The sequence below is a fragment of the Rhincodon typus genome, chromosome 22, assembly GCF_021869965.1.
Source record: "Rhincodon typus isolate 14 chromosome 22, sRhiTyp1.1, whole genome shotgun sequence".
NCBI lineage: Eukaryota > Metazoa > Chordata > Chondrichthyes > Orectolobiformes > Rhincodontidae > Rhincodon > Rhincodon typus.
The window spans coordinates 15693117-15705882 of NC_063353.1; the positions used below are offsets into that span (position 1 = coordinate 15693117).

General features: G+C 37.0%; 1 protein-coding gene across 1 annotated transcript in view; it reads left to right on the top strand.

Annotated features, from left to right (window-relative positions):
* The window catches only part of LOC109937974 (mucin-19-like), a 35910-nt gene that overhangs the window by 6666 nt on the left and 16478 nt on the right, over positions 1 to 12766 (top strand). The window contains exons 2-17 of the mRNA XM_048610577.1: positions 209 to 262; positions 1627 to 1701; positions 1850 to 2078; positions 2984 to 3101; positions 3386 to 3464; positions 3622 to 3707; positions 4676 to 4877; positions 5045 to 5170; positions 8360 to 8480; positions 8586 to 8724; positions 8858 to 8950; positions 9038 to 9110; positions 9194 to 9331; positions 9583 to 9738; positions 11220 to 11314; positions 11871 to 11997. Coding sequence (XP_048466534.1) covers positions 209 to 262; positions 1627 to 1701; positions 1850 to 2078; positions 2984 to 3101; positions 3386 to 3464; positions 3622 to 3707; positions 4676 to 4877; positions 5045 to 5170; positions 8360 to 8480; positions 8586 to 8724; positions 8858 to 8950; positions 9038 to 9110; positions 9194 to 9331; positions 9583 to 9738; positions 11220 to 11314; positions 11871 to 11997 — 1911 coding nt within the window. The remainder of the gene's footprint in view (positions 1 to 208; positions 263 to 1626; positions 1702 to 1849; positions 2079 to 2983; positions 3102 to 3385; positions 3465 to 3621; positions 3708 to 4675; positions 4878 to 5044; positions 5171 to 8359; positions 8481 to 8585; positions 8725 to 8857; positions 8951 to 9037; positions 9111 to 9193; positions 9332 to 9582; positions 9739 to 11219; positions 11315 to 11870; positions 11998 to 12766) is intronic.

Here is a 12766-nt window from a genome sequence, read left to right on the forward strand (position 1 = left end):
GAAGAAGGATCCAGACCTGAAACGTCAGCTTTCCTGCTCCTCTGATGCTGCTTGGCCTGCTGCGTCCATCCAGCTCTACATCTTGTTATCTCAGATTCTCCAGCATCGGCAGTTCCTACTATCTCTGAATTTTTTTGATTATGTTTGAATTACAAGAATTTTGAATGTATTAAATCATTTGTGTACGTCTGATCTTTGTTTAACACAGATGATGTCTTTGCCCACCAACGGATTAAACGGGATTACTCAATGAACAAATATGGTAAGTCAAAATTTAAAATTCTGTAATAAGATACTATCTCAATAGAGCTAACCATGTCCCCTGGCTATTCATGGGAACAAGTTAAGACAGTGACAAAATGTACACTGGGAAGATTTGAGATCTTGTTTGATGGTTCAGTTCATCGTGGTCAACCCAACTGAGCTCTTTGCTCCCTCTTTTTGATGGTGATATATCTTTGCTGAACTTTATAAAATACCTGCTTAAATGTCTGCCACTGCTCATCCACTGATCTTCCCACTAGTCTATTTGTCCAGCCTGCTTTAGACAACCCTCCTTACATTCCTCTGTATTTAAGCTGAGGACACTGAGTTGAGACTGAGTTGATCACCCAAAAACTGAAATTGAAATTTTACCATGTTGTGATCCCACAGGATCCTGAACAATGAAATCTACTTTTAATCCTACCTCATTACATATTACTAGATTTAAAATAACCTGCTCATGGGTACATTCTGCAATGTCCTGCTTTAAGAAACAATCCCTAATGCTCTCTATAAATTTGTCTTTCATGTTATCCTTCCCCATCTGATCTATCCTGTCAGCAAGCAGACTAAAATCACCCACCTCAGTTGTAGTACTCATGTTCCATGCTCCGTTATTCCATGAATTATGTATTGTTCTGCTATGAGGCAACTCTTTGAAGGACCTAGAGCCAATGTTTCTTTCCCTTGTCATTTGTCATTTCTACCCAAACTGACTTCACATTGTGATCTATTCTATCTATATCACAACTCACCACTACACTGATACCTCCGTTTGTTAACAAAATTCCCCCACCTCCTTTTCCTTTTTTAATAATTCTTCCAGAACATTGAATACCCTTGAATATTATATTTCCAATCTTTATAACCCTGTAACCTTATCTCTATAACAGCTATCAAGTCATATTCATTTATTTCTATTTATGCCATCAGTCTTATTACAAATGCTGCATGCATTCAGTTAAAGGGCCTTAAGCTTTGACTCTTTACCATTATTACTTATTCCATTTCAAATTTCTGAGATACTCTTCTACTTATATTTTTACTTCAGTGGTTCCTCTACAAAGTCTATAATTTTGATGAAGGCTTAAAATCAATTAGTGTACACTTGTCAATTGTGTTCAATTATATAAAAAATTAAATACAGTGCTTTGTGAAGAAATTCTACTTTGAGATCACAGAGTAATGCTTCTGTTTATTGCTAAAATAAAGATCTTGATCAATGTGGTAAACACAGTTACTTAGAGAAGTTATTACAAGCAAAGCGTGTCTTGCATGTAAGGAATTTAGTACTGAATTAGATGCTAAAAGCTGTCAAACTGTGTTATGAATTAAATCTAATTTAAGCATATTTTCTCCTAGAATTGGATGGGTCTGCTGTCACACAAACCTTTAGGCATGCAAGGGAGGTTTCTAGCACCACTTATGAAGGACCTCGTAAGTATATCTTTGCTATTCTTTCCAACATATATGAATATTCAATCACTTCATCCGTCTACACTACAAGATAACATAGAAATTGTCACAACTGTAATGTTTTGATAGCTGTTCCAATGGATGGGTTGCTTTCTTTATATTTCATCAGGTACCTGCAGGACATGGGGTCAAGGAGCAATCAGGACTTACACTGACGATTTTTACCATATGGCATCAACATGTAATTACATTCTGACTCGCCAATGCAAAGGCAACGTGGAAGATTTTAATGTGGAAATCCGGCGAGGCTCAAAAGGCAATTTGGAACACATCTTCATGAAAATTGAAGGCGCTATGATTGTTGTGGCAAATGGGACAATTATCGTTAAAGGCGCTGTGTAAGTTAAGCTTTTATTGTTTGGTTTTGATACTAATTGCAAGACCCAAGCTTATAGAAATGACCAACATCTTCCAGGCTCTGAACTGGGTAAATCTGACAGAACCCAATGCTGCCCCCATATTCCAGCATCCCCATTCTTCAATTCTCCTAGCTAAGCTCTCTGCCTGCAACTGTGCCAGGAATTCAAAGAACAGTACAGCATAGGAATAGGCTCTTTGGTGCACCACAACGTGCCCTTGAATATCAACGTACCCCTCCTGAGATTCACTATCCGCCATGTCTTTCTCCTTTGTGCATACCGATGCAAAGTATTTGTTAAGGACATCAACCACTTTCTCCAGCTTCCCACATAAATTCCCTCCATTGTCCTTAAGTAAACATATCTTTTCCCTAGCGACCCTCTTGCTCCTTATAGATGTATAAGGGATTTTCCTTAATTCTCTTTGCCAAAGACATTTCATGGCCCCTTTTAGCCCTGCTGAGTCCTTGTTTGAGTTCTTTACTGCTATCTTTGTATTCTTTGAGGGTCCCGTCTATTTTCAGTTTCCAAAATTTTTAGCATGCCTCCTTTTTCTTTTTGACTAAATTCCTGCGTCTTCGTTATTTTCCACTTTCATTCAAACAGTTCTTTTGGTGTCATCTCCTATTTCACTTACAGCTGCCCAATATAGGAATTCCTTTGGGGAAATTAATTGTTCATTTTAAATGAGACATTCACAGTTCATTATATTTTCCTCCTTTGTACGAATGGAAAGATTTAATCATATAAACAGATCCCAACATTGATAAATACAGTATTATTGTACAGATCATTAATCAGATTAAATATTACAAGTCAATATTTACAAGAAGCCAATATTTACAGCTTCAATATCTTTTCATTCATTATTTTCTTTTAAATAGAATTTCATTGCCATATGATGACAAAGTGATTAATATTCAGCAATATGGAGTTGGTGTGCGCTTTTCAAACAGGAAACACACTATAATTCTGTTTTGGAATAACCAAGATGCGCTACAGGTAAGGACATTTAGAAAAATTGAAAAGTACATCATTCATTATAAACTAGAGTCAATAGAATGATATAAAAGAACTTTTAAAATTAAATTAATTCTTCTTTTTCTTTAATGTCATTGTTGAACAGTGATGTGAGGCATACTTCTGTTGATTTATACTAAGATATCTCCTTTGTTAGAAAGATCAATTTCCTCACTGTTTAATGCAATGGAGATACATTTATCAAATCATTTGAAGATTTCCAGCTATTGTTTTTCATATTTAAAACTTTTCTGTTTCATTTTCAGGTAACAGTTGATGCTCAATACCAAGGGCAATTATGTGGCCTTTGTGGACCTTTTGATACAAGTGTCTCAACAATCTATGGTAAAAATGGATAAATGTTTTTGTCCTACTCTATGAAACATATCTTCACTTTATTTAGTATTCTGTCCAGCACAATCAATATTTAAACTTGCCCAAAAATAATTGAAGTGATTGAAAGGAAAATAAATGAGGTTCACTTTCTACTTGTACTTTGCAGATTCAGACTATGCCCGACTATCCAAGCTGGATTCTGGTTCCTGCAGTACCACCTTCCCTAAAGATACTAATTGTGCATCAGCTCAGGTAAACCACATAGTTTTAGAGAGTGGTTTAGGAATGGTACAAGTTCTAAAGAAATTAAATACAAATTTAGATGGGCTGAGGAGCCTGGTGACACAAATATATTTAGCCTCTCCATCAATCATCCTGAGAAACTGATAGTGAAATCACTTCCATCCATTTATTTTTCAAGCAAATGATTTTCTCTGCAACTTCCATCACAGTTAAAGAACTTTCCCTGGAAGGCACTAATGAACCAGCTGAGCTTTACCAAATTTGACAAATTTCATTGTGAATGTGACATGTGAGTATCTAATAATTTGAAGTACAAACAACTGAATTGCAGTTTGACATGAATGGAACTTATTACCAGCGTTATAAATGTATATTAATATTAACATGTAACAGCCTATTGACACTTAAACATTATCAGCTTTGAATCATATTAATTTCTGTTGAATTATAAAATATCAAACCCAACGAGCAGAATCTCTTTCGGCACTGAACAAAGAAAGTTGGGAGAATCATTTGAGGTTGGAAGTGAGGAGCTTCCCACTATCAAGTGCTAAAAGCCTCACTTTTTAACTAAGCGTAAATGGCTGGATGAGCCATCTGTGAGTGACAAAATGACAATCAGCTGATTTCTGGTACAGCCCCATGTACAGTCACGGTAATGTTATTACCATACACCCACATTCCTGTCCAAATACAAAATACCCGTGTTAAGTAGATAATGTTTATTTGTTTAGATATGCAGCTTTTGGCTGCACTTAAATTATGTGATGGAGTGGCTAATTTTTTTTTTGCTTATCAATGTTTGCCTTTCCAATAAGAAACATTTTTATTTGTTTATTTCTCTAATTTATTCCTTCAGTAAAAGTCATGTTTCCACAAGGTCAACAACTCTAGTCTCATTCCATTTATTGCAGCACAACATACTGATTTGGAATTTGATTATCTTTATAACTCTTGGTGTTATTTCTTATGTTCAGGTCTGCTCAGAAATATCAACGCTTTTCCCATCTTGTTCTACCAAAGCCATAGAAGATAAATACTTAGAGATGTGTGGGAAGGATGCTTGTGCTTGTAAAGGAACTGGGGGATGTAACTGTGCCAATTTTGCAGAAATATCACATCAGTGCGTACATTCAGATTCTTCAGTCTGGAAGACATGGAGAAAATCGACAAGATGTGGTAAGTCATATTTGCAGAGTCAAGCAGAATTTTAACTAAAGTCTTTTAATGAAGATAAATTATTTCAATCATAAATAAACTCATAAACAAAATTTTAACAACTATCATTAGCCGTATAGCACCAATAATCAGGTCAAATGATAAAATCAAAAACCTTTTCTTTTCAGCACCACCAACCTGTCCTGGGAATCAGATATATATGGAGTGTGGTCCTGTCTGCAAGTCAACCTGTACTGACCCAAACCCTCAGCAACAATGTGATCAGTGTGTGAATACCTGTGGCTGCCCAGAAGGTAGTTACGCTTAAGACTTCTGAACTGTTCAACTTTCTTTGAGAATAATTTTATTTAATGTTATTCATTGCACTTCCAGAAACAAAAGTATTTCTTAGACTGCTTGACTTGGAAGTGAAAAAGTAGAGTCAACAAAATTATGGCAATAGGAGTAAGATTGAATCATTTTTTTGTTTGTTTCCATGACGTTCATGAGCTTGTTTCTCAATTTTAAAATGATTTCTTGAAGCAAACACACATTTCTAGTTTAATATGACTGTTCTATGATCAAATGCAGCAAAGAACTTTCCTTTACAAGGCTTTGGAAGAAATGAATGAAGTTTTCAGTTGTGTAATATTCAGGCAATTTGCATTTTTTTAGAAGAAGCAATGCACTTCCCTTTTAATAATACATTCCTGTGTAATTTGATAGTTCAAGCAATCATACACACAAGTTGGGTAGATTTTTTTAAGCTAGCATTAGATATTAAGGGAATGGAACAAAGTATTTGTGGAATAAAGATGAAATTGCTGGAAACAGGCATTGAAAATGAGATTGCTGTGGATGCTGGAAATGCAAAATGAAAAAAAAAGTCTCTAGAAGAAAAAAACTAATAAAAGTCACAAATGATGCACACTAGTCCAACTTGTCTTGTGTACTTTACAATGGAGGTCCAGTACAGCCAGTAACTTGTTTCCAGTATTATCATTCATTTTAAATCAGTTTTTCCCTTTGAAAGTTTAGGGTAGACAGAGGATTAGAACCATGGGCAGAATTTTATAGTGGAAGGAAAGGTGGCTGTTAACCAATAAGCCAAAGAAATGAAGAAAAAACAAAGAACTATGGATGCTGAAAATCAGGAATAAAAATAGAAATCGCTGGAAAAAAAAAACTCATCAGGTCTGGCAGCATCTGTGGAGAGAAATCAGAATTAATCTTTCAGGTCCAGTGACCCTTTTTCAGAACGGTAACAGCCCACAAAAGCACCCCCCCGCCCCCCCACCCACCACCGGAACCTTATTATCCTGTTGAGATGCTAACTAGATGGAGAGTGGGACTTTTGTCACTCACTGACCGGGCGTGCCACCCTCTGGAGGTGCCAGCCAAGTTGTTTGGCCAGGGTTAAGTAATGGGCACCACTGGGACGACAACGAGTCCCAAGAAGAAGGACCAATGGATCTCAGTCCCAAATAAGGGCATTGGAGGTGGAGGGGAGGGGGTAGAATTTGGACACCTCAGGTATGGAGAGGAAGGAAAGGGTTATGTTCTGCAGATGCACACAGGACACTCTCTGAAGATAGCAACTCTCCTTCCTTCCTGCTTGAACTTTAAATAACATTTACTCCCACTTAACTGCCCATGCCAGCCATATTATGGTGTGGGCAGAGTAATACTTGGGTCAAAGTTTTTAACAACTTCAACTTTCCCGAAATTATTTATTTATATTTGGTGGGTGAGCCGCCAATGTCAGCACCAGCCCACCCCCACATTAGTTGGGCGAGCTCAGGAGTAGACAGAAAGACTGCAGGGTAGCTACCATCCTATTTTCTGTGTCCCTCCTACTCTTGTTAAAAACATAGCCAGCAGGGGCACAAAAAATACAGCCCAACATTAAGAGATGTGAAACATTTAGATTAAGGGGCAAGTGGAGCAAGGACAAAAGAAATGTTTGTAATAGGATGAAGGAGAGGATTGACTGAATGGTAGAAAAATTAGCAACCACCTCTCACCATCCCCCCACCCACCCACACCCCCTCCCCCCCTCCCCCCCACCCCCCCCCAAGGCCAAAGGGAGTGGATGGATATGGGGGAAGAAAATGAAACAAAAGCTGTACTTAGGGAAGATGGCATGTTATTGAAGGGAGAGAAAAAAAAGGAACAAGGGCAGAAGAGGAAACAATGAGGGCAGAATTTATGATCTGAAATTATTGAACTCAATGATGGGTTCAGGAGGAACTGAAAGATGAAGTGTAGCTCAGGAAGCTTATGTTGAGCCTCACACAACAATGCTGTAGGTCAGGGACAAAGGTTTCTGTGTGAAAGCAAGACAGAGAATTAAAATGACAGTTTACAAGCTTTCGGGTGTAAATTGAGTGACCATTTTGGAAAACTGTTCTGGATTGCAAGCACGATCCTTCAACGACACCTTCCATACCAGTGACCTCTACAATCTAGAAAGACAATGGCCGCAGTTGTGTGAAAATGCTGCCATCTCTAAGTCACACACCAGTCACAGGTACACACCATCTTTATTTGGAACTGTATCACCTTTCCTTTATCGTCACTGGGTCAAAATCTCAAAACTCCCTTACCATGGAATAGATGCAACAAAGCACAACAACTGCAGTGGTTCAAGACAGGGCATGAGCAACACGTCCTGATCTACCCACATCCCCTGAAAAAGAAAGCACATAATAATGAATTGTTCTTGCTAACAAAACTCACTAATAAGAAACGAATGAAAACAAAATTCCAGCCTGCACATGACAATTAAACAAAATTAAAACGGACGACAAAGCTCATGGTCTGAAATCGTTCAACTTAATCATGAAGGCTGTAAAGTTACTAATTGGAAGAAAAGCCGCTGTTTCTCCAGCTTGACTCAAACTTCACAAAACAAAACAGCAGCCCAAGGAAAGTGGAGAGAGTGTGAGAAAGATGCTGCAATTCAATGGCAAACAAATGGAAACTCATGAACTAACTTATGGACTCAGTGGAAGTGTTCTTCATTTGAGCACCTCAATATAGGGGAGACTGCATTATGAGCAATGCAAATAGTATACTCAACTGAGAGAAGTACTGGCAAATGACTATTTTACTTGAAAGGAGAGTTTGGGGCTATGGATGGTGAGGAGAGACATGGGATTGGATGGAGGTAGAGGGTGAGTGAGGAGATGTGAAGGGTAGCGACTCGAAGGTCCAATATCTAGGGCAAAGTTCTGGCAAATTTTAAACAGCCCAACTTGGCACTCGGCAACCACAGCAGCATCCTTCTAAGTGTAGGAGTACTCAATCGTAAAGTAGAATAATTTTCTTCTAAATTGTTATTGATTTAATTAATTTGCTATTATTCTGCATTGTATCAGCCTGAACCAATTGGGAGGTGAAGAATTCTTCAAAAAAACTGCTCGCATCTTCTGGTAAATGTCATATTCCTTGTTATTTGCTATGAGCAAAAACACTGAGCTATTTATTTTATTTTTCTTCAGGCACTGTCCTTGATAATATACGAGGTGATGACAGATGCATCAGCCAAATGGAATGTCCTTGTGAATATGGTGGGACTGTATATGAGTCTGGACAAATAAGAAACTCTTTCTGCCAGTCATGGTAAAAATAATTACTTATTTAATTAATTATAACACACATCAATAAATGAATGTGAAAACTTTTAACAAAAATACCTTACTATAAATTACTTTGTTATGATTTTAGCATCTGTCAAAGGGGAATGTGGGAGTGCGCTGACCTTAACTGCCCTGAAATTTGCAAGATTGAAGAAGGAACTCATATTACAACATTTGATGGCAGATACTATAATTTGATTGGTGACTGTTCGTACTACGCTATTGTTGTAAGTCAGATTTTGCTGATTAACTGTTTCCAATTGCTGTCATTTAATTTTTGAAATAAATCCTTTGCTTTAAAATTGCACATCTTGCCAATCAAAATCATTTTTAACTTTTGCAATTTTTAATTTTTCACAGACAAAATACTGGTCAGTAAAAATTGAAATGCATCCATGTCAAGTAGCATATAAGCAGACATGTTTACAGAGAGTTACATACACAAAGTATCAGGTAAGAGTTTGCAATATCCGTGAGTACACTTTGTACTCCAATTTGTTATTTTCTGAATGTTAAAACACATTTTCATTTTCATTCTAGGACAGCTACGTATTCAATAATGATGGTACTGTTGACTATAATGGAAATAGAGTTGGACTTCCTCTAGTAAATGGTAAAATAGCTTTTATTTGAGGTCAAACAGTTTAACAAGTAATGATTAAAAAAGAAGTTAATCTCTCATTCTTTTTTTAACAGGTCATATAATAATATTTCACGAGTCTTCGATATTCCTTCAAGTATCAACAGAGTATGGGTTGAAGATGCAAATACAGATACATCCCATCATGCAGCTTTACATCTCATTGCCCAAAACTGCCAAAGGAACCACAAAAGGTACAACATTCCACCAAATAGTACACTCCAGTGACTGGGTCTAAAACAGCATTGTTCTGATCCTATCAAATTCCCAACGAGCAAGTTAGGTTAAAATCTCCTTGTTTAGACAAAACAAAGACATTCTTGTGTAACCTTTCAAAGAAATGTGGATTATTAATGAAATCAGTTGATTTGTGGTTATCCATGACAGTAGGTTATGTGTGACCATAACAGTTCTCTTGCAATGATCCGTGCTGTTCCATCTCCAGGTTTATGTGGAACCTTCAATCACAATGCGGAAGATGACTTTCTATCTGCCCAGGGCATCGTGGAGTACACATATGTAGCTTTTGCTAACTCTTGGAGAGAAGGTGATAATTGCCCTCCACCACAAGTGAACCCGACCTGCATTAGCTCAGAAGATGGTAGGTTTAAATGGAATCTTCCTCTAGGTGGTCAAATTGCTTCTCTTTCTTTAAGAGGACTTTCCAGCCTGAGTTCACACTATTCAGAAATAACAGCCTCTCTCATTCTTTGAACAGGCATCAAAGATTGACCTAATTGTTTTTAACGTGCATTAAAATTTTGATTGAAAATTCATTTGCTCCAATAATCTAATAGAAACTGGTGGTTGGAATCTCATGGAGATTGTGAAGTATTCTACAGTGAGATTTGTGGCAGAATTAGCCCATTTCCCTCTAAACTGTTCCTATTCATGTATCCATCCAGATGCCTTTTAAAATGTTGTAATTGTATCTGCCTCCACCAATTCCTCTGGCAGCTCATTCCGTACATGCACCACCGTTTAGGTTCTTTTTAAATCTTTTCCCTCTCACGTTAAATCTATGCCCTCTACTTTTGGACACTCCTACCCTCGGAAAATGACCTTGGCTATTCAGCCAATCCATGCCCCTCATGATTTTATAAACCTCTATAGGTCGCCCCTTCAAACTCCAATGCCCCAGTAAAAAATGCCCCAGCCTCTCCCTATAACACAAATCCTCCAGTCCCGGCAACATCCTTGTAAATCTTTTGCGCATCGTCTCAATTTGACAACATGTTTCCTCCAGCAGGGAGACCAGAATTGAACACAGTATTCTGAAAGTGGCCTAACCAATGTCCTGAACAGCCAAAATGTATGAGATTATGGTGAGAAGGCAGGGGAATGAAACACACTGTTTGAAGGCTGTTTATTTCAGGGCTTGTTGTTCTGGAAATATGTCATTCCACATGATCTTAATTTCAAGTTTAATTTTCTTGTACTGGAATTTACATTCAATGAATTGGTACAACACTAGGGGGAATCTTTTAAAATTTCCCTTTAAACTCTTAAAGATTATTAGATTATGGAAGAAACATTCCCTGAAGAAGATCATTTACTTCTTGCAGGCTGACCTAAATGTATTCATTTTCCTAAGTCTTTTCACTGTCTGTAGTTTCCAGAATGCAGATTGATGTACACAAATTAAATCAGCTCAAATGTAACAATCGAAAAAGGTTGTTTTTGCATGGATTATATAAATAAAAACTATTTTCAATACAATCTGTTGAAAAGTGATTGAATTGCTGATGCTTCTTATAATCTCATGTATATCCTATAAAGTAACCTAACCCCTGGCACAGGCCTAGTTTACATCAATATTTGCTGATCTGACTGGCTCAGAGTTAAGGCAAAGAGGGTTCAGTAAGTAACTTGTGAATCTAAAATTTCTCTTGACTTCATCTGACACACACTCTGGATGGAAATAGCGATGAAAGTTGCCCACGTATCCATTAGCAGCCATCCCCTTCATCACCCAAATGAATGAAACAATTTTGACACTATATATGGGAAGATAAAAGGTTATGCAGCACATATCCCACCACTTTACATTTTATACAACCATATCTTACATTTGTATTTCAGAAATCTATGCCAAACAGAACTGTGCCTATTTAAAAGACCCATTGGGTGCCTTCGCTGCCTGCCATTCTGTAGTGGATTTTGCCAAATATTATGAAGTAAGTCAGAATTCTGTTTGAACGTTTGGAAAGAAAATATATCATAATTAAAATAAAGATCAAAGTTTCCTTTGAAATTACATTTTAGTTATAATCAGTTGAGAGTCACACTTATGGAATAGAATTTACTTCTTGCTCACAAATCTAGGGCAGAATTTAAATAGGAGACACTCACCATGGATGTTGTGCTGTCTCCTGTCAAATTTGAATGAAGTATTAGTGACAATGGGCCTTAAGAGAAACAATAGCATGAAAATTATTTTGTTACATTTGGATGCACAAGTCAGATTATGCTCCCAGACATTCAGATATACCAAGTTCCCCATTATCTTAACAAAACAATGTTGTCTATTGGGCAGAAATTTACAGATTAATTTTCTTAATTATTACAATAAAATTCACAGAGTTGTTAAAATTAAGTTTCTGGAAATGTAGTAAGCCATTTAAATAGAATAATATTTATTTTCTGTGCAGCATTTAACTCACAGTGACACCTACAATGGAGATATTAAAAGTGGTCACTTATGTCAATGTTTTTTTGTGTTGCATGTTTTAGATGTGTAAAGTTGCCTCATGTAATTGTGAGAAGGTCAATGATTGCATCTGTGCTGCACTGGGAGCTTATTCTCATGCCTGTGCTGCTAAAGGCATCATTGTGGGCAGTTGGAGAAGATTAATTTGCAGTAAGTGATTTGTAATCACATGATATGTTATAATCAGACATAGATATAATAGAGCACCATTCAGAAGAGGAGAGTGGTGTTCATCTCCTCAGATCCTGTTGGCCAATCAATTATATCGTGTAGATCTGAACCTTGACTCCAAATTCCCACCATTGCACCATTACCCTTTAGCTGTGTTCCTCTAATTCTCTTCACTTGAGCATCTTTGTTCTAATATTAGTTGCTTCACTGTTTCTGGCTGTGTCTTCAGCCACCATTTGAGCTCAGGAATTCCCTCCCTAAACCTTTCTGTCTTTCTATTTGTCTTTCTTCATTCCAACGTGCTTCAGAGGAGTGCTATAAAGCGACATTTGACAGTAAATCAAATAAGAAGTTATTAGGGCAGATGGCCAAAAACATGATTGAGGGGTAGGTTCTATTTGGAAACTACCCCCTCAATCATGTTTTTGGCCATCTATCCGACTAGCTTCTTATTTGATTTATGTTCAAATATCGCTTTATAGCACTCCTCTGAAGCACGTTGGAATATTTTGTTACAATAAGGGTGTTTTACAAATACAAATTAGTTTTGTTGCTGCCCATATCTAAACAAAAAACACTCTCTCAATATGTGTGTTGAAAGCTGCAAATATCCCACTTCACTTTTTGGTAGGGAATATTAACCTTTGAATGACAATTCATCAATATTTTAATGGTGGAATATTCTATTTATCTTAAGGCTTTGTTTTTAGCTCTTAAATCGTATACAAAATAGTAAATGATAGCTGTT